Source organism: Dermochelys coriacea, chromosome 2 (genome assembly GCF_009764565.3).
Source record: "Dermochelys coriacea isolate rDerCor1 chromosome 2, rDerCor1.pri.v4, whole genome shotgun sequence".
Classification (NCBI taxonomy): domain Eukaryota; kingdom Metazoa; phylum Chordata; order Testudines; family Dermochelyidae; genus Dermochelys; species Dermochelys coriacea.
This window is the reverse complement of record NC_050069.1, coordinates 3,149,399-3,176,517: the sequence shown is the minus strand read 5'-3', so window position 1 is coordinate 3,176,517 and position 27,119 is coordinate 3,149,399. Positions and strand designations below refer to the sequence as shown.

Here is a 27,119-nt window from a genome sequence, read left to right as displayed (position 1 = left end):
ACTCTAGGGCACCCCACTTTTACCGTTCTGTGGGCTCAAAGCATAACCTGGTTCATTTAGGCACCGCCCCCCCTTACCCCATTCCTAGGGCTCAGGACTTTCTCTTCTGTGGGTTTGTGGAGCCTTTTCCCAGTGAAAGAGCCTCACACAGTAGTAACCCTAACCTGCATTGATGAACAGCCACCAAAACAGAACACACATGCTGAGCGCACAACACTCCCCGCTCCCAAGGAGACCGGAGCTTTCCCTGGTGGCCAGTCAGGATCAGGTCATCCGGGGACTCCAGTTTCTGCCCGGTGTCATGGCTGGGTGCCGAGATCTGGCAGCTCTGCTCTTGGGCTGTGTCCTGGAGTTGGTCCCAAGGCACTTCCTTGTGGACCCCAGTTTATACAGTGAAACTTGAGTCCTGTGTAGCTGGGCCTTCACCCATCATTTTAAAGTACAACACAGTACTTCCCACCAGTCCTAGCCCCTTCAGACCCCGCCACCTTCGCTGACTTACACCTTGCAAGATTAGCCACGCAACAGACACAACCAATCAAGGAACCAGCCAGCCAGACCCTTACAGATAAACCCTGGAGAAGTGGGGACCGTGAAGGCAAAACAAGAGAAGTAGGGATTTCACAGCCACAGCTGGTGAGACGTGGGTCCTTGCCAGGCAGGAGGCTTCAAACAACATTTTCTTTAACCAGCTTAAGATCTGTTTTTTCCTCAGGTGGCGCAGGGTCCTGCTAGGCAGTGATGAGCTGGAGCCGGTTCGCTAGAACCGGTTGTTAAATTTAGAAGCCCTTTCAGAACCGGTTGTTCTGCGAGGCAGAACCGGTTCTAAAAGGGCTTCTAAATTTAACTGGCCAAAAGTGGCACCTTGGGTGCTGACTCCGGGGGTGCTCCAGCCCTGGAGCCCACACGGGGAAAATTTGGTGGGAGCAGAGCCCCCACCGGCAGCTCCCCGCCCCACCCCTGGCCCCAGCTCACCTCCGCTCTACTCTGCCTCCCCGAACGCGCCGCCCCCCCTGCTTCTCAGTTGTTGGCGTGGGAAGCCGGGGTGGGCTGAGAAGCAGGCGATGGCTTCCCACCTTGAGGGAGGCGGGGGGGGGGAAGGGCCGCCCGCGCCGCAGCAGGTAACCCGGGGGGGGTGCAGGGGAACCGCCCCCCCCAGCTCACCTCTGCCACCCTCAGCCTGAGCGCGAAGCCACCGCCTGCTTCTCAGCCCACCCTGGCTTCCCACGCCAACAACTGATTCGCGGGAAGCCGGGGGGGGTGGGGAGAAGCTGGGGGGTGGCGCGTTCAGGGACGGAGGCGGAGCGGAGGTGAGCTGGGGCTGGGGGTGGGGTGGGAAGCTGCTGGTAGGGGCTCTGCTCCCACCAAATTTTCCCCATGGGGGCTCCAAGTCTGGAGCACCCCCAGACTCAGTGCCTAAGGTGCCACTTTTGATGTGATCAGTGGGGGGAGAGGCCGCTCCCCCTGCTCCCCCCCAGCTACGCTCCCCCACCCCTAGGAGCCAGAGGGACCTGCCGGATGCTTTCTGGGAGCTGCCCCAGGTAAGCCCTGCCGGGACTCCCCACCTCGCCCCTCGGCAGGTACCTGTGGCTCTTAGGGGTGGAGTGAGCACCCACTACGGTGGCCCACGAGACCCTCTTGCCCGGTTCCGGGGGCAGTCAGGGGATGGGGTGGGGGGTGGATGGGGCAGGGGTCCTGGGGGGGGGCATCAAGAAACAGGGGGAGTTGGATGGGGCAGGAGTCCCGGAGGGCGGGGGTGGGCCACGTCCCCCTCGTGGGGTGAGGAGGGAACCCATTGTTAAGATTTTGGCAGCTCATCACTGCTGCTAGGGCATGGTGTGATGTACTTTAGAGGGAATGTGAGGCTGTGAATTTCTGCTTCTTAGCTCATGGCTGCTGCTGCTTACACAAGGAAAAGACCTCAGACCTGACAGCCCCCAGACATCTCCCCCCTGCGTGCGTGAGAATGGGAGGTGAGGCGGGTTCTTGGGCTCTGGGTGCCACCTGCTCCCTAGGAGCCGAGGCAGGGGAGAGACGTCCCACAGGACCCCGCTCACTTGCTGCCAGGCCACCCCTGGGCTGCTTGCTTCTGCCCTTAGATCCCTGTAGGGGAAGGGGGGCTGGGTCTCTTCAGGGAGAGTCGCCCCAAAATCCTTTGCACCAGCTGCCCTCACTTCCTGTGACACACCGTACCTCAGAACGGCACTGAATCCCCCATATTCATCATTCCTACATGGCTGCGATCATCCAAACAAAGCATCCATGTAAGGTATCAGATGAAAAGTCAAGAGCTGCTGAAACCAGTTGTTTTATTTAAATACGTGTATCATTAGTGTGTATCAAGGTATGCGAATGTGCTGTATGAGTGTTACTAAAACGTGCTGTAAGTTTCCTAGTTACATGCAAAGGATCCCTGCCCAGGTCGGGGTTGACCAGTGACCACCCATTAATCAAATGTATGACTCAACTACACAAGCACCCCACAATGGGAACTGATCGGTCACTGTGACTTGGGGCCCACCAGGGCTGGCATCTTCCAGGCACATGGGCCAAGGGTACAAAATAAGGAACAGTTGCAGCATGAGGGGCCTTTCTCCTCCCCCACCTACACTGGAAACAACTGGGATGCCGAGAAGCTGAAGATCATCGGAGGACACTGGTTCAGACGTCAGGAGGGAAGTCTGAGCATTAAGGACTGGAACTTGCAGTTGGGTGAGGACATTGCTTGTTTCAAATCCTGTCTGTTTATAGAGTTTAGACTGGGCACTTATTTTCTTCTCTTTGGTAACCATCTCTGCCCTTTTCTGCCTACCACTTATAACCACTTAAAATCAATCTTTCTGGCATTAATAAACGTGTTTTATATTTTAACTAAAACTGTGTATTTTCTTGAAGTGCTGGGGAAACTTCTACTTAGTATCCAAAAGCTGGTGCATGTCCTCTCCACGTTGAGGGAGGGGGTGGACTGGGTTATAAACTCACTCTGGTCAATCTTGTGATCAGGGCAGGATGGTACAGCTCTGGGGGCAATTGGCTGGAGTCTCTCTGCTGTTAGCTCATAAATGGCTGGGAGAAGCAGTCATGTAACTCAGCTGGACATGTCCCTGCCTGTGGATGGCTGGGTGAGTTCAGGACCTGGAGGGGTTTGCAGCTTGCCACAGCCTCACCATGTGAGAGGGAGCCCCGGTTAGTAAGCCAGAGAGCTTAGTGGTACCACAGTACCACGTTGCAGCACCCCAGGGAACCCATCACGCTCCCCCTTTGAATCACCCCAGCCACAATAATGGCCTCTGGGAGCTTTTTTTGGGAACCTGCTAGCTGGGTTGGACACAGAATGGGAGCCAAACCTCTACCCCGGGATTAATGCACCTCACCAGGGAGTTGTTAGGGTTCACCCCCTCCCCTCAACATGGTAGCCCAGCCTTTCCTAGAACCCACACTAAGAGCAGTCTGCTGCCCTGCTTGGTGCTAGCTGCCCACAGGGAGTGGGCTGCCTAGCAGGGAATGGCTCGAGCACACATAGACAGTAGGATTAGAACTGGGGCCTTTTGGTTTCACAGCACAGAATTTTGCTGTCTCAGCTAGAGGAGTCACTCTGGTCATGGGCTGCTGCAGCAGTAGTAGGCTCTTATCCTCTGTGGCCCAGCCGCTAGAGGGGACAAACACCCTGACCAATGGGTTTCATACACATCACACCTGGTGACCTTTAGTCTAAGCAGGGAGGCCAGGCCCCACTGTCCATTTCAGGACAGGCTGAGGGAGGGCGGCGGGCTGGGAAGCAGGGTCCAGCCCTTACCTGCTGTGGCAGCACAGCTGGTCCCAGCCCATCCTGGCTCTGATGTTTCAAACCCCCTGGGGGAAGCGGGAGTTGTTCCTTGGAGCAGCTTTTACCAGGCAGCTCATCAGCTGACCGAGTGCAGCCCGGTGACACGTTCTGGTACCCAGGTGATGGGGATCTCTGAAGGCACTGGGCTGCTCCTGTCATCCTGCACAGCAGTGGGTGGCAGGACTCCTGGGTTCTATTCCCATCTCAGCCACTGACTTGCTAGGTGACCTTGGGCAAGTCCCTTCCCCTCCCAGTCCCTCAGTTTCCCCATGTGTAAAATGGGCATAATCCTGATCTACCAGGGGGTTAATGGAGCAGTTCTTGCTCAGTGCTTAGAATTGTCCCCAGGGGGAGAGGATGCCAGGGTGGTGGGTACAGTGTAATAACCTGAGGGGAACAAACACATCTGTGGCTTTCTAGGCCATGCGAGTTATCCCAGCACTGCACACTGGCCACTCCCTGAATCGCAGTGACAGCCAGTACAGAGGTCAAAAACTCCAGCTCCTCAGCCCAGGCCCCACTGACTTGAGCTAATGGAGAATCACCAGTAGCTGACAGCAGTATAGGGCTGATGATGCTGGCTGGTGCAGTTCATCCAGCAGAGGGCGGTGGTGCTGTGCCAGTAGGAAGAGTGTTCCTGGGGAAGCCCCGTCTGGGCCTGCGAATGAGCGCTGAAGCTGAACCCATGTTGTCCCCCGGGCTGGAGGCCGCGGCGAGTCTGCGCAGCTCAGTTGGGGCAGTGGGTGTTGCAGGGGTCTCCGGAGTGGAAGAGGCTGTAGACGCTGACCAGCGGGAACATGGTGAGGGCCCCCAGCATGGAGCCCAGCTGCACCACGGCCCCGCACCACACCAGAGCACTGTGCCCCTCGTCCCGCAGGATCACACCAATCATCAGCTTCACGTAGGACAGCAAGCCCACAAAGAGAACCCAGCACAGCACCTGGGCAGGGGAGAGTGCGGCATGTCAGGCAGGCCCAGCCCTGGCCTCCCACCACGGCCCCTATGGGGGGCACCAAGCAGGCTACTTATCCTGGGCCTGGGGGTGGGGGACGGGAGGCAGTGGGACCGTGCAGCTGCCTGCCGATGCCAGGGATTCATGGCGGAGTCAGGATCCCTTGGCTGAAGGGCAGAGGACCAGAGCGGGGGCTTGCGCTGACTTACGATGAGCACCACCCCGGCGTGGCTGTGCAGCAGGGGCGGGCACGGGCTCAGCACCGCCATGGCCATGAGGTAGCAGCCAAACCCGGAGCCAGCCACGGACAGGAGGCCGAGCGTCAGCAAACACCTGGGGGGCAAAGCACCAGGGGGTGAAGGGAGAAGCGTCATTTAGCCCTAGTGATCCCAGCCCCAATTCCCAGGCCCTGACCCCCAGTGATGAAAGCCCCTACCTGCAGACCCCCAGGTCCTGCTCGCTGGCCCTCCGTGATACCTGCTTGCCCCAGCTCCCCCAGCCTGCCCCAGACCCCCAGGCCTTGCCCCCCCAGGATACTTGTCTGCTCCAGCTCCCCCAGCTCCCCCAGTCAGCCTACCCCAACCTCCAGTGACCCTAGCCCCTATCCCCAGACCATGATCCCCCCGTGATACCTGCCTGTCCCAGCTCCCCAGTGATGCCAGCCTGCCCCAACTCCCACCCGCCAGTGACGCCAGTCTTCCCCCAGCTCCCTTGTTGACCCTGGACCATCCTGGCACCCTCTGCAGCAGGGGCATTAAACTCAGCTCCTTCAGCTGCCCAGCCTGGTGCCAAGCCGCAGTGCCATTGGAGGGCAGCTCCATTGGCCGGATGTGGGGCGCCCCCCAGCTGGGGGAGCAGCACGTCTGCATGGCCGCCGGGACGCCCACCTGTTGGGCAGGAACATGCCGATGAAGCAGGCCAGTGGGTTGGCCATGGCGGCCAGCGTGGCCGAGAGGTGGTAGGCTGAGTTGCCATAAGGCAGGCAGGAGTAGGACTGCACCGCGGGCAGCACCGCGTTGGTCAGCGCATTGACCCAGGCCAGCACCAGGAAGATGTAGGCCACTTGGGGCCAGGAGTACGTGCCAGTGCCGAAGCAGCTGTTGAGCCAGCGGCTCTCGCTGGGGCTGACCATGGGCTGCTCCTCCACCACGGCCTGCAGGCCCGAGCCTGCCTCCACCCGGGCCTGGGCCCGGAACCGCTCCTTGGCCCGCTCCTGCCGGGCAGCCGGGAGATGGTTGAGCAGGAAGAAGGTGGCAAGGCACAGACCCATCATGCCGCCGAGGAAGAGGAAGAAGAGGCGAACGGAGAACCTGGCCGGCTGGTACTCCGTCCGCAGTCCCGGGCCCGATGCGTTCCCTGCCAGGCTGTCGTTCACGCACCGGGCCACCCCCACCCCCTGGGCCAGGGCTACCAGGCCGGGCACCAGGCCGCTCAGCCCCTCACCCACAAAGTAGGTGGTCAGATACCGGGCCCGGAACCGCAGCATGAAGGGCAGGAAGGTGACGGAGGAGGTACAGTCCACCAGGGAGAGGAAGAAGAGGAGGATGAGGAGGGCGGTGCTGTGGGCTGCGCCCCCCACCACGCTGGTCTCCTGCCAGAAGAAGGCCAGCAGGACACAGGCCAGTGCCCCGAGGCTGATGATGGTGTAGATGGTGCCGGCCTCGCTGAGCTGCCCAGGCTGGAAGTGGTGCATGAGGGTGACGAAGAGTGGTCCCACATTGGCAAACTGGATCAGCACCGTGAGGTAGGATGGCAGGTACCAGCCTTCCGGCACCTGGGGCACAATGAGGGGCAGCTCCACCCACATGCCATTGATGGCCACCCACGAGCCTGTGCCCAGGAAGCAGGCGAGGATGTGCACCACCAGCCCCATGGCTTCCACTGGCACGCCGGGCCTGAGAGCCAAACAGAGGGGGGGCATTAACTCAGAGTGGTGGGCATGCGGCCAGGGCCCCGGGGCAGGGGGCACAGCTGCAGACCCAGCACAGGGCCAGGACAGGGGCTCCCTGGAAAGCCAGCGCTGCAGCCTGGATGTGACCCCGAAGCCGGATAACCCTCTGCTGCACCCACAAAGCCAGGGTAACCCCCCCCCACCACCTCCTCACATCTGCGCACCATGCCCTGCCACTCAAGACAGGATAACCCCCAGCACCACCAGACAACCCCCTGCCACCTCCCAAAGCTGGGGTACCCCCCACCATCAACTCCTCCCATCTGTGCACCATGTCCTGCCCCTCCAAGACAGGATAACCCCCAGCACAACCTCCTCCTGCCTGCGTGCCATGCTCTACCTCCCCCCACAACCCCAAAGCAGCAAGGAGCAGCGAGCTTCCCAATGGGAACAGCCTTGGGAAGCCCAGTCCTGGGGATGCACGCACACCCCAACACACGAACATGCACAGCACACACACACTGAGACACGTGTGTGCACACCCGCAGAGGCGCACACACACACACACACACACACACTGAGACAATGCGCGTGCACACCCCCAGAGGTGCACACACAACACACACACACACACATGCACGCACACACTTGCTGGTACAGGCAGCGGCTTAGCCCTTTGCTGAGCAGGAGACCAGGCCCATGGCTGTCAGCAACGGGACCCTCGGCACAAGTCTGTCCTCGCCATGAGCCCTTTTCTCTTGCTGTGAAACATCCTGCAGCAGCCAGGGCTGCAGGGACCGGGCCGCTCCTCTGGCACTCACGACACCTGCCCAGAGAGGCTGTGACACCTCGTGGGCACAGCGCAGGATTTGGCGGCAGGACTCCTGGCGTCTAAGCCTGTCTCTGCTGGTGACTCCCTGTGTGACTTTGGGCATGGTCCTGTCTTGGTCTGTGCCTCAGTTTCCTCCTCTCCGGAGTCGCCAGTCCGTGAGGAACATGGAGCCTGGCACAGGGGCCAGCCATGGTCAGGTGCTGTCTGTGCTCCCATCCCGGACAGCCGGCGCTGGAGCCGGGGGCGGGAAGGGGAACCCAAGGCTCCAGTATGGGGCAGGAACACGGCTGAAGCTCAGTTCTGACCAGCCTGCATTGCAAGGGCGACCCCTGGTGGTAGCCTAACTGGAGCCAGAGCCGCTCCCCGTGGTGGGGCTGGGCAGGGAGCTGATCCTTTTGGGGACTGGGCACCTGGCTCTGGCCTGTGGCTCCTGGCTGCCCAGTGCATGGCCCTCACTCACCTGCCCCTGGAAGAGGCTCTGCCCACCTCGCCGGGCTCGGTCTCCATCTCCAACGCTCGTCCCCCTCGCCCTCCCTGGGAGCCAGCCAGCTGGCACAGCAGGGAGCAGACCCCAGCGGTCTGGCCCCCCAGGCCTGGCCCTTGCCCATGAGCCCCTCTGCCAGCTCAGGGCTCCGTGCCATGGGCTGGGAGCTGTGGGCGAAGGACCCGGCCTGGCCCAGCACACAGGGGCCAGATGCTGTTCAGGCCGTTCCGGCCAGACCATCTGGGTGAAGCACGGACCCTGCCCTGGTGCCCTGCTGCTGGGGTAAGGTGCCAGGCCCAGGAGGGAGCAGCAGGGGCCAGGGGTGCGAGGGCCAGGAAGGGTGGAGGTGATGCATCTTTGGAGAAGGATCTGGGAGGCGGAGTGGGGGGACAGCTGAGAGAGGCAAGAGGGAAGGATCCTGGGAGGCGGGGGGGGCAAGGGGCAGATGGGGAGGTAGGAGCTGCAGAAGGGCTGAGGGGAGGAGGCAGAGGGGTAGGGGTCATGGGCCCCTCCGCAGCCCCGGCTCCATCAGGGCACTAATCCCTCCCCCACCCCGCCATATCGCAGCAGGGGGCTGCTCTGGCTGCAGCTTCGGGGAAGGTTTGTACCTGAGACGCTCTGGTGCGAGACCCGGAGCGAGGCCCCGGTGCGGCCAGGCCTGGCTGGCTGTCCGTGAATTGCTCTGACGCCCAGCAAAGCCTTCCTGGGGATGCTGAGGGTTACGGGGCTGCAGATCACCTGAGGCAGGGAGAGAGGTGGCTGATCTGCACAGGAATCCTTTGTCTCTTTTGGGACGGCTGTGTCCCCCACATTGACACCCGAGGCTGTGGGGTGGAACGTGGGTGGGCCGCAGGATGCAGACCCGGCCTGGCCAGGCTGCCCCCTGCCCTTTGCATCCGCGGCGTCCCCAACAGATCAGAAAGATTTGTGCAGCGTCACCAACTGGAGAGTTTCTTGGCAGTCTCCCGGTGTTTTCCTTGCAGCGCCAGCTCCTGGAGTCAGGGGGTTCGGGGAGAACTGCAGCCTCCACTGAGCACACAGGGCTCTGGAGAAAAGCTGGAAATGGCTCCCGAGTGCCATCCTAGAGGCCCAGCCTGTGTCTGCACTACGGTGACTCCGGCACAGCCGTGCTCAGCGGGGCGTGGTGGGGTGTGATGCTGTGCCTTCACCAGCATAACTGGCATCATTCAGGGCTGGGGGGTGGAATTAGCCAGTGGTAGAAGTGCAGCTTGGCCGGTGCAGGACACCAGCACTGCTGGAACAATGGGCGGGCCCCAAGCGTTTCTCTCCGGTGCTTGGCTGCCTGGTTCTTGCTCCCGTGCCCAGGATCTGCCCTGAACTCCACATGGGGGCTTGGAAAGAAGTTTCCCCCCGATAGACCAGCAGGACCTTGAGGGCGGGGTTGCCTTCCCCTGCAGTGTGTGGGTCACTTGCCAGGATTAGCTGGGTGTCTCTCACTGAATCCATTCCCTGCCACTGGGGAGCCTCGGGCACCAGTGCCCCTGGGTCCCTGCTGTTCTCTGCCTGTGGCACACACCAGTCCAGTCTGCTGTGGGTCTACTCACCATAGCTGGGTTTAGGGTGTGGGTGTTGCCTGGCTGAGAGGCTGCTTCCCATAACGCCGAATGGGTGGAAATGGGCTTTGCAGGTGGCCAGGTCCCGGCTGAGCAGTTTGTGAAGCCCTGCAGGGAGCTCACAGCATCGCTTGCTATGCCAGGGCACCGAGTGCCTGGGAGGGGCCTCTCTAGCTACTGTTTACATCACTGTGATGAAGTGGGACTGTTCTTAATGTTTCCTCTGAATATTGTGGGGGTGCCTCAGTTTCCCCTAGGCAGTTCTTAAGTATCTAGGTGGTGGGATAAGGGTGTATGGTCGTTGCAGAGCCCTAGAGGGCAGGTGTGTGCAGGGGTCTGGACACAGAGAATGGCCGACACCCTGTTTCCTGGCCACTGATGGCCTGGGCCCTTCCCCCTGCAAGGTGAGAGCTAAAGGGTTGGAGAACAAAGGAATCAGGTGCCCTCCTGGCCCGGAAAGAGACAAAGCCCAGCGGAGGAGGGGCTGGAGAGAGTCAGTTTGGGGCTGGCTGGGGACATTGAGTGAAGTGCAGACGGGGTTGTCTGGCTCACTGCCTCCCAGAATGGACCCAGCTGAGGGGTCCTGTTCTCTGCACCTACAAGCTCTGTGTTAGACCATGTTCCTGTCATCTAATAAACCTTCTGTTTTACTGGCTGGCTGAGAGTCACGTCTGACTGCAGAGTTGGGGGGCAGGACCCTCTGGCTTCCACAGGATCCCACCTGGACGGACTCGCTGTGGGAAACACACAGAGGGGCAGAGGATGCTGAATGCTCCGAGATCAGACCCAGGAAGGTGGAAGCCGGGTGAGCTTCTTGCCCTGCAGACAGGCTGCTCCCAGAAAGGAGACTTCCCCAGAGTCCTGATGGGCTTTGTAGGGAGCAGTTCCAGAGCATCGCCCAGGGACTCTGTGACAACTGGTGGCAGGCGTGGGATGTACTGCACCCCGTGGATGGCACTTCCTGCAGTAAGTGACTGGGGAGCAATAAAATGAAGGGGGATTGATGAGGACCAGGCATGCTGAAGGCTCAGAGAGGAGCAGTTTCGGGGGTGGTGGAGGAGCCTGCGGCTTGGCCCTGGGGGAGAGAAGGACTTTTGCAGGAACAGGGTTCCCCTGGGGATTGCTGTGAGCGGTCCCAGGGGCAGAGGAGTCTGCAGCTCGACCCTGGCAAAGAGGTGGTGACCTCGAGAAGGGCTGGCACACTAGGGGTTCTCCCTGGAAACCGTGGGGGGCTGAGAGCACACAGGCCTGTGAGTCCACAACAACTTGGGAAGAGCAGAGTGAGGGCCTGTCACCATCTCCTTAAGAAGGACATTTTAACCCTGTGCAAAAAGAGAGGGTTACACATTGGAACCGATGAAGTGAGCTGTAGCTCACGAAAGCTTATGCTCAAATAAATTTGTTAGTCTCTAAGGTGCCACAAGTCCTCCTTTTCTTTTTGCGAATACAGACTAACACGGCTGCTACTCTGAAACACATTGGAAAGTTCACCAAAGCACAATTAATCATGCAGTTGGAGGAGGATGATCGCTCTAAGGAACAGATTCCTGACCCCAAATGGGGCTATAGCAGGATCTGGAAGCAGCTGGAGTGGTAGCCAGGCATCCCCAAGACTCCTGTCCCCGACCAGACGAGGGTCTTCACGATCGGGTTCCCCATCCGGGGATCGGAGATGGACGGGATTGGAGCTGAGTCCGAGAGAGCGAGAGGACTGTGAGAAACAGCGAGAGCCCGAGAAAGAGGTGCAGGAGCAGCAGCAGCATGAACTGGTGATGGTGGAGTGGAGAGGCAGAGGGGACCTCCTAGGGGTGAGCGGGGATAGACCCCGGGGTGCCAGTTCCACAGGGAACCTCGAGACTAAATTGCTGCCCCTGGTTAAGGGGGGGGCGGATGTGGATGCCACCTCACTGCCTTTGAGCAGGCGATTTGAACCAGGGGGACCCTGCAGAACAGCCCCGGTGTCTAGCTCCCTTGCTGGGTCCCAAGGCTGTAGACTCCATCTGCCAGATGGGTGGGGAGGTGGACAGGCTCCCACTCCTGGTCCCAACCTATATGTCTGTGTGGAGTTTCCTGGGGCCAGGCCCCTTGGATCCCCAATGGGAGTGGAAGGTGATAATCAATGGGGAGACATTCCTGAGGTGGTGAGATCCTGGGACAGAGAGAACGGTTGTCAGGCCCTGGGTGGTACAGCCTCAGATGCTGAGGGGCTGTGTGAGCTGGGTGAGGGTCCCAGGGATGAAGCCCCTCGCCCTGCCTATGGCCCAGATCCCTGTGCAGACCAGGAGGGGTGGGGCTGGCTGGCCGTTGGGGTTCTCCAGGATACCAGCTGCGAGACCCTGTTGGGGGGTGACTGTGTCTCTTTGGGACAGGATCCAGGCCCTGCTCCTGTAATGGCCGAGGGTTTGAATTTGAATCCAGGGAACCAATCAGCGGAGAGGGAAATGGTCAGTGAAAATGCAGCTGACCTGGCTGGCAGCAGGGAGGAGCTGCTAGGCTCAGGATACCTGCCTGCCTGTAACCAGAGCCCTGGCGCCGGGTGGGACAGAGAATGCTCCTCGCCCCTTTGCACACCGGAGAAGGGGGCTTATGCTGCCTCTGATAGTGAGGAAAGCAGCGAGCTCGCTGCCTACCCCCACTGGGACAGCAAGGGCAGCGCTGAGCACAGCAGGAGCTGAGACCCCAGCTGAGGGGGGAGACACAGGCAGGGCAGGGGATCTGTTGGGAGTGACGAGGTGCTTGGTACGGAAAGTCTGGATGAGCCTACGCAGCCTTGTGAGCTGATGGCTTTGTCTAGTCAGCAGGGTGGGAAGGCGAGGAGAGTGGAAGACTGGAAGACGAGTGTCCCTGCACCTTACCTGTTAGCTGGGTGGAGAATTGGGACAGGGAAGGAAACGTGCCTGTGTCTGTCAGGGGTATTGACTTGCCTATGGAGGGAGCTACCCCAGTCTCCAAGCAGGTTTCAGAGTAGCAGCCGTGTTAGTCTGTATTCGCAAAAAGAAAAGGAGGACTTGTGGCACCTTAGAGACTAACAAATTTATTAGAGCATAAGTCTCCAAGCAGTTGTCTGTGAACAGCCCTGTGTGCTGGGACCAGGGGAATGATCCCGAGCTGTGTGTCTGGGAAAGGAGAAAGTGTGTCCGGCTCTTTGTCTGTGGAGCAGACAGAAGGGGCCTTTCAGCCTGTGATGGTGGAGAATAGTGCAGTTGTCTCAAGAGTTGGTTCTGGATTCAGCTAAAGCTCAGGAAGGGAAGGGTCCTAAGTTTGTGTCTGCTCGGGAGAATGGCCCTGTAACTAGGTCGCAACCAGTTAGTGTCTATGTAAAATCCCAGAGACCAGACAATTCTGGTGCTTGTATTTTGCCCATTGCTAGTGTAGCTCACGAAAGCTTATGCTCTAATAAATTTGTTAGTCTCTAAGGTGCCACAAGTCCTCCTTTTCTTTTTAATCAAGAAAGTTTCAGTTCCTAACAGCTAGAAATTTTCGGTTGTGAATGGATCCCCTGACTTTCCTGTTGAAGGATCCAGTGTGGATAGCTCTGAGAAGGTCTCAGATGGAGTGAAAGCTGTTAAGGAAGTTAAACAGTCCTCTAACCAAGTGGCTGTGTTTGGCCAGCTTGTTGGGGGGACAAGGTTGTTGAGAAAGGGATGTCTCCATGCTGGTTCTGTAAGTGAACATTATGCGGCCCAGGTCAAGATGGGGGCTCTTAACCAAGAGAGCCCGAATTGCAGCCCTCCAGACTGGAGCACTGGGAGAAGACCTGACCCAAGTTTGACCCCCCCGGGGGTATTGGGGTGGCAAAAGGCAGGGAACGCATAAACCTTCCCACATGCAGCATGCCAGTGCTATCGACCACCCCCGACTTAAAGGAGGGCATGAAACTGGAAGGGCCTGGTGTAACTCCCACCAAGGAACAGGAGAGATGCCGGGGCATCCATGGGAACGTTGGTGGCTTCAAACTTTCCCAGGTCACCGGCTAACGTGACCCCACTCAGTTCGGTCTCGAAGGCGGGGAGAGATGTGACGGAGCGGGACTGTTCTTAAAGTTTCCTCTGAATATTGTGGGGGTGCCTCAGTTTCCCCTATGCAGTTCTTAAGTATCTAGGTGGAAGGATAAGGGTGTATGGTCGTTGCAGAGCCCTAGAGGGCAGGTGTGTGCAGGGGTCTGGACACAGAGAATGGCCGACACCCTGTTTCCTGGCCACTGATGGCCTGGCCCTTCCCCCTGCAAGGTGAGAGCTAAAAGGTTGGAGAACAAAGGAATCGGGTGTCCTCCTGGCCCAGAAAGAGACAAAGCCCAGAGGCGGGCGGTGGGGTGGGGGGGGAGCTGGGGAGAGTTTCAGTTTGGGGCTGGCTGGGGACATGGAGTGAAGTGCAGACGGGGTTGTCTGGCTCACTGCCCCCCAAAATGGACCCAGCTGAGGGGTCCTGTTCTCTGTACCTACAAGCTCTGTGTTAGACCATGTTCCTGTTGTCTAATAAACCTTCTGTTTTACTGGCTGGCTGAGAGTCCTGTCTGACTGTGGAGTTGGGGGGCAGGACCCTCTGGCTTCCCCAGGACCCCGCCTGGGTGGACTGGCTGTGGGAAGAGCACGGAGGGGCAGAGGATGCCGAATGCTCCGAGGTCAGACCCGGGAAGGGGGAAGCCGGGTGAGCTGTGTGTCCTGCAGACAGGCTGCTCCCAGAGAGGAGACTCCCCAGAGTCCTGCCTGGCTTCGTAGGGAGCCGTTCCAGAGCATCGCCCGGGGACTCCGTGACAATCACACCCCAGAAAGGACGAACCCTTGGCCTTGGACTGGAAGGGGGTGCTGGGACCAGTCTGGCGCTGCCCTGGGGACATGGCGCTGTGACCTGCCTTTCCCAGCTGCCCTGACAGCGCCCCGGGGGGATCTCCACTCTCTTGGACTGTGCTCTGCCTGTGGAACGCGGTGGAGCCAGAGACACTTCGACACCCACACGCCCCCGGCCCTGTAATAAGTGACCACAGCTCGGTTAGGCTTTAACTCCTGCTCCGGGGCTGCAGGCAGCTCTCCAGTGAATCGCTAGGCTCAGCGTTGAATGCCTGGGCCAAGGTCCGGCCATTGGGGTCACCCGGTTGGCTTGACTCTCTCATGGGACTGAGCGGAGCTAGCGGCCAGGACTGGCCGAGATTAACCCTCCCTTTCCGGCTGCTCCCGTGCTCTGGGAAGGGTCACAAAGGATTCCAGGGACTCCTGGCATGGGCTGCGAGTCTGGTGGGGGGGTGAGCAGCGGCCTAGTGCCCCCCTGGAAGCTCTAGCGACCAGTTAACCCTTCATTACGTCCCCGAGCCCTGTGGGACGATTCGTGCTGCCGTTTCCTTGGGCTGCCTCAGGGCTCTGTCTGTGTCCAGCTCTTGTTTTACGCCCAGGCTAGTGGCTTTGATCTGTGTTTCTGCAGCACCTTGCACAACGGGGGCCTGGCCCAGGAGTGGGGGTTGTCTTGAGCCCTTCTCCCCATGGGGGGAGCCAGGGTGCATGTGGGAAGCCCTCCCTCAGGCAGCACGTGACTGCCAGCTTCTGCCTGCCCCCCCACAGTCCCCCCCAACACTGAGCGAGCCTGGGATGTGACCGGAGGGGGGGAAAGACCTCCCCTCCCCACCGTGCACCCCCTGTTCTCTGGCTGCTCAGTCTGCATCCAGCACACAACAGACATAGCTGGGCCCTTGGTCGGGGGGAGCAGGGGGAGAGCTGGGCCTCAGGATCTGACTGACCCGAGGCAGAGTCCAGCACCTGGACCATCTGGGGCAATGCATCGGGCCAGCAGTCCATTCCTGTCTTGTCAGATGTTGTCACTCAGCTCCCCCGGCCTGGGGGATGGAGCTAAATCCCTCTGGGAAAAGCCCCTGGTGGGTAAATGAGCTGCAGCCCCAGAGCTCAGAGGAAGGAAAGGCCCCGTGGGGCTCATCTGTTCCTCCTCCAGGGGAAGGGCAGGCTTCCTGCTGCAGCCTGGTCCCTGGGGTCACTTAAGGCACCAAGCAATGCGGGTCTCCCCTTCCCCTGGGGGACAAATCCCCACTGGGACACGTCCGTTCCCCCAGGTGTGTGTGTGGCGCTGGCAGTGTGAGCGTGAGCATGAGGGGATTCTGGCTGGGGGTCCCCATGGGAGAGGGCTCTGCACTGTCACCCCTGGGCACCTTGTACCCTGTGCACTCACACGGATCCCCACCCAGGGTTGGTATCCCCCTGCAAGCTGGGGCTCTGCCCACGGGACAAATGGCTGCTATGCCGGTCTTCCAGCAGGCACCACCACACACCCACTAGGTCACCTGACAGGCGTCACCACACACCCATCCACCTATGCATGCACACACACACACACACACACACCATGTAACCTGACAGGCATCACACACACACACACACCATGTCACTCGACAGGCATCACACACACACACACACAGAGGCATGCACACCACCCCCCATGCCACTCGGCAGGCGTCATCACACACACACACACACACACACCATGTCACCCAACAGGCATTATCATACACACCCCGCCCCATGTCACTCAACAAGTGTTATATCTCTCTCACGCACACACACACACACAAACCCCCCCCATGTCACTTGACAGGCATCATCACACACACACACACACATGCTCACAGACACACCATGTTACTTGACTGGTGTCATCACACACACACACGCGCATGCACACTCACACCATGTCACTTGACAGGTGTGATCTCACATAACACACGCACACACACACATCACTCGACAGGCATCATCTCTCTCTCTCACAAACACATGCACACACCATGTCACTTGACAGGCATCATCTCACCCACACACCTGCACCCACACACCTCATGTCACCCGATAGGCATCATCACACACACACACACCCCATGTCAGTCAACAGGCATCATCTCTCTCTCTCTCTTTCTCTCACACACACACACATCCACACACCTTGTCACCCGACAGGCATAATCACAGACACACATTCGCCCACAACCCCCCATGTCACTTGACAGGCATCATCACACACACACACACACACACACACACACACCATGTCACCCAACAGGCATCATCACACACACACACGCATGCACACCCCCCCCATGTCACTCGACAGGCATCATCACCCCCCCATGTCACCTGACAGGTGTCATCACACACACACACACCATGTCACCTGACAGGCATTATCATACACAACCCCCCCATGTCACTCGACAGCCATCATCACACACAAACACATGCTCACACACATGCCATGCCACTTGACAGGCATTATCATACACACCCCGCCCCATGTCACTCGACAAGTGTCATCTCTCTCTCTCGCTCACACACACACACCCCATGTCACTTGACACGCATCATCTCACAAATACACACACACACATATATGTGCATGTACACACACACACACCCCATGTCACCCGTCAGGCATCATCACATACATACACACATGCACAAACACACACCATGTCACCAGAGAGGTGTTATTACACACTCACCATGTCACCTGACAGACATCTCTCTCTCTCTCTCTCACACACACACACACACACGTATGTGCACAGGCAGACGCCGCCTGTTACACATTCCCGAAAAGCTCCCCCATCTCCCCTCTCTCCTGTTGCATCCCTGCCCTGTCCCTTTGCAGCCTGGCCCGGCTGCCCGCAGGCCCCCTCCCCAGCTGCTTTCCTGCCCTCTCCTACCTCGCAGGGCTGGTCTGTCCTCCCGCCGCTGACTGCTCTGAGCTGGAAGTGGAGGGCTCGGGGCCCCGCCCTGCTGCCTTAGCCTTTCCTGGCTGCTCTGCCTACGTAACATGCTGCCCGGGGCAGTGGCAGAGATTGGCCATCTGGTGGGCCCGGATGCTGCCCTGGAGGTGGGCAGGGGAGCACGGGCTGCCCCGGCCCATGTAACCGCCTGGCCTGGCGGGTTTATGGCTCAGCGCAGCGCCTCTGGGGCTCAGCCACAGCAGGGGTGAGGAGGGACGGAGCCCAGTGGGGGATGGCATGAAGCCGCTTCGCTCGGTGGGAGATGGAGGGACCGCAGAGGCACCTGGCCCAGCCGGGGAACCTGCATCGGATGAAATTAACTGGGCGCGGTGCGTGTGACGCTCCTATGGGTCTGCCTGTGTCTGGCTGGTGTCTCTCCTCCAGGATTTGGATCAGAAGCTCTGTGGGGCAGGGGTGGGCTTTTTATTCTGGGTTTGTGCAGCACTGAATGCAGCGGGGGCCTGGACTGTGGCTTCCAGGCGGAGCCAGAATCCACACAATGCAGTGTGGAAGGACTGGTGCCAGGGCTGCAAGCTGGGCAAGAGCAGAATGAAGCTGTCTGTATCTGACCTTGGCCCCCTGGGGCAGAGGTCCTGTGATACTGGCTGTAATGCCAGTGCACAGCCCCCCCCAAGCCCTGCCTCATTCAGTGCACAGCCCCCTCTCCCCCCAGAGCCCTGCCTCATTCAGAGCACAGCCCCCAAGCCCAGAACCCTGCCTCATTCAGTGCACAGCCCCCAATCCCAGAGACCTGCCTCATTCAGTGCACAGCCCCCAACCCCCAGAGCCCTGCCTCATTCAATGCACAGGTCCCCTCTCCCCCAGACCCCTACCTCATTCAGTGCACAGGCTCCCTCTTCCCCCAGAGCCCTGCCTCATTCAAAGCAGAGCGCCCAACCCCAGAGACCTGCCTCATTCAGTGCACAGCCCCCCCCCAGAGCCCTGCCTCATTCAGTGCACAGCCCCCTCTCCCCCCAGAGACCTGCCTCATTCAGTGCACAGGCCCCTTTCCCCCCAGAGCCCTGCCTCATTCAGTGCACAGGCCCCCGGGAGCCCTGCCTCATTCAGTGCACAGGCCACTGGGGCAGGGCAACCCCCTGGAAGCAGACAGTGCCCCAAACCAAACACATGAGCAGGGGCCAGTTGACATTCTGTTCATAAACATCCTGCCTCTGCTGCGGGGAGCCGGGCCAGGGATTGGAGATGGAGGGAGCTGGGCTGGGGGACAGGTACTGCTGGGACCTGGGTCCGGGATTGGAGCCAGGCGCTGCAGGGAGCTGGGCCGGGGATTGGGGATGGAGGGAACTGGGCCGGGGAACAGGTGCTGAGGGGAGCCAGGACGGGGATTGCGGGTGGAGGGTGCTGTGCTGGGGGACAGGTGCTGCAGGGACCTGGGATGGGGATTGGGCATGGAGGGAGCTGGGATGGGGAACAGGTGCTGCGGGGAGCCGGGCTGGGGATTGGAGAAGAAGGGAGCTGGGCTGGAGGACAGGTGCTGCGGGGAACTGGGCTGGGGATTGGGGATGCAGGGAGCTGGGCTGGGGGACAGGTGCTGTGGGGAACTGGGCTGGGGATTGGGGATGCAGGGAGATGGGCTGGGGGACAGGTGCTGCGGGGAGCCAGGCTGAGGATTGGGGATGGAGGGAGCTGGACCGGGGGGACAGGTGCTGCAGGGAGACGGGCTGGGGAGTGGGGATTGTGCTGCAGGGAGCTGGGTGCTGCAGGCAGCAGTGCTGGGGATCGCGGACACCCCAACACTGCAGCGCCTGAAGGAAATGTTGTGCGTGCAGCCAGCATGGGGAGGGCTAACAGCATCGCTCTGGGTGCTCTCTGTGGCCAGCAGACTCGAGAAGCACCTGTCCAGTCATTATGACCTAGCTTGGCTGTTTGCTGCCGCGAGGGGCCCCACAGGGATTAGCCCCATCCTCAGAGCTGGAGACAGACCCTGGCGGGGCGCTCACATGGCCAGTCAGCATTGCAGCAGGGCTTAGAAGCTGGAAACCCCCAAACACCCTGGCTGGACCCTGTTTGCCATCCCAGCCCGTTGCACACTTGAGCCGGTGCTGGCAGCTGAGCCAGGACCGTTCCGGGGACGGGAGGTGGCTTTACTTGCTGGGATCCTGGGGGGCAAAGGTTCCTCTCCCGGGAGACACAGCTTGCTCATGCATCAGCAGTGAGTCCTTGTGGCAGGGGCTGGTCGGTGCCCACAGCGGCTAAGGCAGGAAGAGGTGCCCAGCCTGGTGTTGCAGAGCGACCATGGGGAGGGTGGTGCCGCGCTTTGCCCCGGCGCAGCAGCTACTCACACAGAACAGGCTGGGCAGGCTTCGGCGGATAATCAGTGTCCATTTTTGAGCATACTTGTATTGATTTGGATTTCACAGCTGCAGAATATTCCGGGGAGCATCAGACAACGATGATGGAACGACGGGGGAGATGCAGAACGTTAAATCCAGACCACCCATAAAACACACACCAGCACCATCGCGTGTCAAACTCTCCCTTGGGCCCAGCCTCCAGCCGCAGGATCCCACATTCTTGAGCCGCGGCTGGACAGTGTCCGGATCACCCAGGGAAATACTCTTCCTTGGCTTCATGCCTGTGCAGTGTAATGGAAATTCACCGATAAAAACCGGAGCCTTCCCGCCCAGGGAGAGCAGGTGGCTGCAGCCCCCCAATGTCCCAGAGCGCAGGCCCGTGGGTGCCGTGAGAGCCAGGCTGGCCCTGTGCCCAGGGAAGGCCCTGCAGGGAAACAGAAGCTCTCTCCCCTGCCTGGCACAGGTGGAAGCTGAGCTGGGATGAATCAGCAAAACAGCAGCTTAGCCCTGCAAGTCCCGCTGTGCCCTCCCAGCCCCACCCCACTGGCCCAGCCCCTCCCCACACCCCTGCCAGGGCACCCTGAGTCCCTTTCACAGTCCACCCCCCTTGGCATTCACACTTCCCAGACGGGCACATGGGGGAGGGTGATACTGTTCTCCATTGAGTGCCCTCCTGCAGGGTGAGTGGGGGCATGGCCCAGCCTAGGGAGAGCTCCATGCGGAGGCCGGGAATAGACACCCCAGGCAACAGAAACAGCACAGCCCCAGGGCCCCTCCCCAGTCTGCCCACAGAGCTCTGCCAAGATGCCTAGTTCTCTTTTCTTGGCCTTCACAACATCCCCCAGCAAGGAGTTCCACAGGTTGACTGGAATTGTATGAAGAAATACTTCCTTTGGTTTGTTTTAATCCTGCTGCCTGTTAATTTCATTTGGTGACCCCTGGGCTCTTGTGTTATGACAAGGAGTAAATAGCATTTCCTTATTTACTTTCTCCCCACCAGTCATGATTTTACAGACCTCTGTCATATCCCCCCTTAGTCGTCTCTTTCCCAAGCTGAACAGTCCCGGTCTTATTAATCTCTCCTCATACGGCAGCCATTCCAGACCCCTCATCATTTTTGTTGCCCTTTTCCAGTTCTAACATTGCTTTTTTGAGCGGGGGCGACCAGCCCTGCCTGCCATGTCCAAAGCCTGGGCACACCATGGCTTTGTATAGTGGTGTTAGGGTAGGAGTATCCCGGAGTCCCAGCTGCAGCCCTAGCCCCCAACCAGGGCAGGGGCAACCCAACCCTGGCATGGACGGGGCACATCTTGCAATCAAGAAGCTTAAATTGCAGGACAGGAAAGCTTCACATAGGAGCTCCCTGCATGGAGCAGCATCCTCAGGCACCTCCCGAGGGCACGAGTTGGGGCCTTGACCACGCTCACTGTGACACAAGTGTCCAGGTCTCAGAGGGTACCAGGCAGCCAGCCCAGCTTGGGGCATCCTTTTTTCAAAGAGGGGGCTGGCATTGCCCCACACAGCATGGGCACCATCAGTGACCGTTTCCATGGCCAGGGCTCCTGTCTTGCACCCCCGCAGTGCGTGAGAGGCGCTGCTTTCCCCAGGCAGCCCGAGCACCTGGCTTGATTGCACTAGCCCAGCACCCTTGGGCTGGCACTGCCTGGGCTGGGCTGGGAGGGCTACCGGTGACTCAGGTGTGGGACTCTCCCCTCCGAGTCAGAGCAGAACCGACTGCACTCCACCCACAGAGCCGCTGTAATTCCTAGGGCCCGGAGCACTAACCCCCTGCTGCCTCAGCCAAATCCCAGCAGAGGGTTTTCTCCTTGACTTATTTAACACCCCGTCATTTCCAAGGATGTGGGGTTCTTCCTTGGGCCCTGTTCTACACCAGTGCTATGCACCTGCCATGCTCCACCCCAGAGCTGGCTGAGCGTCAGCCCTGGAGTCATGTGGCTGGAAGGAGCTGATTTCTCCGCGTCTCCCTCCAGGCTGGAGGAGCCCACTGGCCCCGTCAGGTGCGATCAGAAGTCGGGCCCGAGCACTGCCAGCTGCTGGGGGGAGTGTGGAGGGGTGGAGCCGGCCCAGGGGAACTGAGCTGAGCTCTAGGGACGTCAATGCGCAGCAGTTATGAAATTGGCCCCACCCTGACCCCAGCTCCCAGGAAAGAGGGCCAGGGGTGGGAGTGTTACCTACGCACCAGGGCTCTCTCCAGGGCCCAGGCCAGCGGCACACCACTCACACCCAGGCAGGTGCTTCTCCAGGCCCAGCACCAGGGCATCCGGATGCCACCAACCAATTTAAACTGTGCCCAGCTGAGGAGAGAAAGGGGAGTGATCTGTCAGCTGTGGGTGAGAGAAGGGGTGGCTTTGAAGAGCCCACAGAGGAAGAGCCAAGGCCCAAAGCTAGACCCTACCTGTCGCTCTGGATGCAGCGAGGCTGCGGGAATCTCTTCTCTCTTGTGGCAGTGAGTTCCCCAGGCCAGACCCAGCTGTGGGGAAAGTTCCATCTCCCGCACACACCAGCCTGGGCCTCTGGGCTGGCAGGTTCACTGGCACAGTGGAATGCAGCCCTACCGGGAAGCCATGGTCTCAGGTGTCTCTCCACCTGGCCCGCATTCAGCAGGGAACCAGTGTAGCGTGGGGCAACAGGGGCCAGGGAAAACATTAACAAGGCAGTTCCCTCACCAGCTGGAATGGGCTGCGGGATCCAAGCCCAGCAGCCCCAGATGTGTAGGGCACCCTGGCCAGCTCTGGGCCTGCAAGATGGGGCACAATCTTCTCCCCAGCCATGGAGGGGAGGAGCAGACAGATTCCCCCGTGTTGGCCTCTGAGAACATGAAGGCTCCCATAGTACCCAGAGACCTTAGCAAGGGGATGGGGCAGGCCCTAGGCTCACACACAAAGGCACTTTGGCCCCAGCGCTGCCTGACGCTGCGCACAGAGTACAGCACAGCCCCCAGGGCAGGGCATGCGCTGGCACTCCCTGAGCTGCCCAACAATCAGCCCTTCCAGGCGCCCTTCCCCATGCAGCAGGCAGGGACCAACGCGGAGCTGCCTCCCGCCTCCCCCCTTCCGGAGCCAGCCCAGCTCCCTGCCTCAGGCCACCTTTCCCAGGAGCTCCCCTCTACGGCCATTGCACCGTGGCACTAGCTCTCCAGGACGTGTCGCCCCCAAGGCTCTCAGGTCATGCAGCCCCCGTCACTTGTCCTCCTGGTGCCCCTGCTGCCTGGCTCCAGGCCCGGCATAGCCCCATGCCTCACGTGCTCCTGAGATCACACCGGCTTGTGGAGAGCAGCTGCAGTTTGGCCAGAGGCTGTAGCAATCCAAAGGCCGTGGAGCGTTCCAGGAGCCGGCCCCAGGCCCAAATGCCCTCGTGGTGCAGCACGGCTGCTGCCTGCAGCTCCATCCATTGCACGACAAAGGGCGCACTGTTCTGCATGGACAGCGCCTGACGCTCAGCAGCCAGACCCACCCAAGGCTCAGAGCCGGGCCACGGCGCTGCCCCGTGGCATCACTAACCAGGGAGTGCTTGGACCTGCGTGGGCCACACTGCACCCCCCTGGAGCCAGGCTTCCTTCCTGCACGGGGCCTACACGCAACTGCTGCTCAGGTAGGCTTGGCCCTCCAGCGGGGAGCCACCTCCACAGGGGCTGGCGCACCGGGGGCTGTCCTGGGCAGGTTTGAGGAGCAGGACCCCCGTATGCCCCAGTAGCTGCATAAAAACAGCCAGACTGGGTCAGACCAAAGGTCCATCTAGCCCAGTGTCCTGTCTGGCGACAGTGGCCAGTGCCAGGTGCCCCGGAGGGAGTGAACAGAACAGGGAATCATCACGTGATCCATCCTGTCGCCCGTTCCCAGAATGGCGCCATGACAAGCTATCCGTGCAGCTAGCTCAGTCCCCACCAGGGGGATGTGTCAGCTCCAGGCCCCCCCAGGCTGGAGCCCCTGCCCAGGGACACCAGCGCCAAGCCCCAGCGATTATGATACAAAGCTTTATTCCTGCTCCACCCCCCCTTGGCCCATGGGGGAGGGGAGTCAGCATCTACACAAAATCACCATCTTTCTAAAGCCACAGAGACAGATTGCTGCTTGCCTGCCCGCCCCAAGCAAAGCCCCGCGGAGCCAGTAAGACACAGAGACATGAGCACACCGGGCAGCATTCAACAGGGCACGTGGAGGTGGCATGGCTAATAGCCAGGCCGCGCATGCCACCCTACACAGGTTGGAAAGACGGGGCATGGTTTAGGAGACCCCCCAAGGCTGCAGATTTCTGCATGGAGGCTCCCTAGGGAGCGGAGCGCCTCCCCCCGCCACACACAGTGAGGAACCCCCATCCCCCCCTGATTTTGTGGGGCAGGAGCCATGCAGACCCGCAGAGGGTCAGGCAACCGTTTGCCCCTTGACCTGCCAAGATAAACTCCCTGGGCTGAGGCTGATCAGCCCCGTGCTGGAGAAGAGGCTGCTGGGAGTGAAGCATGGGGCCGGCTGGGCATCAGGGAACCCCCACCCTCCCCCAGGAGGTGGCTGGGGAACATTCTCTTGAAGGCGGGGCACAGACACCAGCTCTGGGGCACAGACTAGAGGGAGCAGGCTGCTCTGGCTGGGATCAGAGCCCAGCTCCTCCTTGGGCTCCCCGCAATCCCACTGCTCTTCAGTGAGCAGGGGTTAATTCCCCGGCCCGCAGCTGGCCGGATTCCCCGGGGCTAACACAGCACAAAGGGTATCGAACACACGGCAGCCCCAGCAGGCAGGTTAACGTGCGCCAGACCCCCAGGCTCAGCCGAGGGCTCGGTCAGTGCCAAGGAGAGGCCCCGGGAATGGAGCGCTGGGGGCAGGGTGTGGGAAGGGACGCCCAGGTCAGGGGCAGCAGGGGCTGTGGGTGCTCAGGATTAACGTGTGTTGAGAGCACTGGGTGGGGACTGGGAGGGCTGGGTGAGGCCACAGAGCAAGTGGAATGGTGCAGGAGAAGGATGCCCAGCGGCTCCATCCAGTCAGCGGCCATTGCTGTGGGATCCCCTGCAGGGGGGAACGACACCCAGTGGGGCCTAGTCCTGCGCCACAGGGGCCCCCAGTTCTGACATCGGCAGCAGCGTCAGCAAAGGGGGCCCTCCCCCACCCCAGCCCCAGTTCAGTGCGTCCTAAAAATCAGCCAGAGAAACAGCGAGTGCAGCAGCTGCCAGCCCCAGGGAACCAGGCAGCAAGGCAGGGCTGCTACCCCTCTCCCCAGGCAGCGGGGCTGGGCAGGCCTCCGAGCGAGCGCCTGGCCTGTAGGATAGCGTGACCGGCCCACAGCCCTCGGTGCTCCGAGCAGCAGGGGAGGAGCCAGCCTTCCCCTGGGAGAGCAGAGGTTCCCAGTTGGCCGGGGCACCAGGGGCTTTTCCTCTGAAGCATCAGCTACTGGCCAGGAGCCGCGGGACGAGATGGCCCAGCGCTCTGACCCTCTACAGCAATTCTTACGTCCCTAAGGCAGAGGCCAGCGGGTGCCAGCTCCATCCAGGCAGAGCCCCCCATGGGGCTGCTGTGTCCTGGCCCCCGCTCATGCCCCACAGCTGTCGGTACAGTCCTGTCCGCTCTGGAAGAGGTGATAGATGCTGACAATGGGGAACATGGCCAGGGCCCCCACCAGGGAGCCCGCCTGGATGACCGCTCCACACCACACCAGCGCCGCATGGCCGGCCTCGTGCAGCAGGCTGCCGATCACCACCTTGAGGTAGGAGAAGAGCCCCAGGAACAGTATCCAGGACAGCACCTGTCGGGGACAGACATGGCCTCAGCCAGTAACGGGGGCCGACCACAGCAACCCAAGGGAACCCACAGGTCGCGATAGGCAGGACCAATGCAGCCATCCCCACCTCGTGGGCCAGAAACCCTCTGGGAGCAAACAGGCCTGGGTGGCCGGGCTGAGAACCAGGGGTCACCCACCAGCAGTGGGCGCTGGGGGGGGAAGCACTCACCAGCCCCTGGGGATCCTGGGCATTGCCTGGACTCTCAGACACTTCTCCAGCCCTGTGAGCCTGGTATCAGACACCGGGAGACTGAACCCCGAAAAGCAGCACAGGGCAGGAGGGGCAGAACTGGGAGCCATGGGAGGAGACTGGAGGGACGCTTCCCAAAGGCGGAGAGACATTAGGGAAGCCCCCTCATTTAGAGGCCGACTGGACGTTGCCCCAGAGAACAGCGCCTGGAGCGAAGCCTCAGCCCACCAGCAGGGGATGCTCTGATGGCTCCTTTTGCAGCCCGGTGCAGATGCCCTCGGGGAGACCGGGGCCCGGACTCCACCGTACTCACCACCAGGGCGACTCCTGCGGCATTGCCCAGCAGGGGAGGGCAGGGGCTGAGCGCAGCCAGCACCATCAGGTAGGCTGCAAAGATGCCTCCCAGCACAGAGATGATGCCCAAGCCCACCGCTGACCTGGGGGTAGAGAGAAGGCAAACGAGGATCAGTCGCAGGCTGCAGACAAGCTTGGTGCCAGACCTGCCAGCCTGAGTATGGCCCTGGGGGCCAATGGGGTGAGTGGGGGCAGGGGACAGGAGCACTGCCCTGCTGTCTGAGCAGCACTGGGCACTGCCGAGATCAGAGCTGCGCACCAGCTCCGTATGTGTTAGATTGGGCAGCACTTCCTGGGGGTGCTAAGTGCTCTGTGGGGTGCCAGGGAGAGCTCATGAGCAAGATTTGGGGTGATTTGAGAAAGGGGCTCCCATGATAACGCCCTCCCACAACCCCAGCATGTTACTAAATCAACAGGGACCTTAAGTTATTTTGAGGACGAGGAGTAATGGTCTCAAGTTGCAATGGGGGAGGTTTAGATTGGATATTAGGAAAAACTTTTTCACTAAGAGGGTGGTGAAACACTGGAATGCGTTACCTAGGGAGGTGGTAGAATCTCCTTCCTTAGAGGTTTTTAAGGTCAGGCTTGACAAAGCCCTGGCTGGGATGATTTAACTGGGACTTGGTCCTGCTTTGAGCAGGGGGTTGGACTAGATGACCTTCTGGGGTCCCTTCCAACCCTGATATTCTATGATTCTATGTGCACACTTGGGGCTCAAAGCAGAGCTCTGTAGGGGAGGGACTGAGCTCAGTCCATTCCCGTCTACACTGAAGCAGGGCAGGGGCACAACTGTAGCACTTTAGGTGTGGACATACCTGACGGGGGGGGGGGGGGGAGCAGAGAAAGAACTTGCTCAGCTGTAGCAATTCACACCTCCCCAAGGTGATGGCTCAGCCTGTATCATCTCCATGGGACCTCCTCCTCCAGCTGAGAACACCTCATTGAGATGAATGGGCCATATCACACCTCTCTGAGCCTGCTCTGTGAAGAGCCTCTTCCCCATAGGCTAGGTGGAGCTCACAGCAGTGGGGATGTGTGTGTGGGGGGCTTGGAGCAGTGTGGGTGTGTGGGGAGAGGGGGCTTGCAGCAGTGAGGACGTATGGGGTGGGGAGCTCAGAGCAGTGTGGGGAGGGGGGCTCAGAGCAGTGGGGA

General features: G+C 60.4%; 2 protein-coding genes across 3 annotated transcripts in view; both read right to left on the bottom strand.

Annotated features, from left to right (window-relative positions):
* Positions 1-1,837: 1,837 nt before the first annotated feature.
* On the bottom strand, positions 1,838-6,674 carry LOC119851508 (riboflavin transporter 2-like). The gene is made up of 3 exons (XM_038391450.2): positions 5,666-6,674; positions 4,988-5,111; positions 1,838-4,766 (listed from the first exon to the last, which is right to left on the bottom strand). Exons 1-3 carry the CDS (start codon positions 6,649-6,651, stop codon positions 4,554-4,556), a joined length of 1,323 nt encoding a protein of 440 aa, XP_038247378.1. The 5' UTR covers positions 6,652-6,674; the 3' UTR covers positions 1,838-4,553.
* A 16,942-nt stretch (positions 6,675-23,616) lies between these two features.
* SLC52A2 (solute carrier family 52 member 2) overlaps positions 23,617-27,119 on the bottom strand; it is a 13,750-nt gene continuing 10,247 nt past the window's right edge. For both annotated transcript variants that reach the window (XM_038390487.2, XM_038390488.1), the window contains exons 6-7: positions 25,927-26,050; positions 23,617-25,387 (exon numbers count right to left, since the gene is read on the bottom strand). In XM_038390487.2, the coding sequence (XP_038246415.1) occupies positions 25,175-25,387; positions 25,927-26,050 (337 nt within the window). In that variant the 3' untranslated portion in view covers positions 23,617-25,174. The remainder of the gene's footprint in view (positions 25,388-25,926; positions 26,051-27,119) is intronic.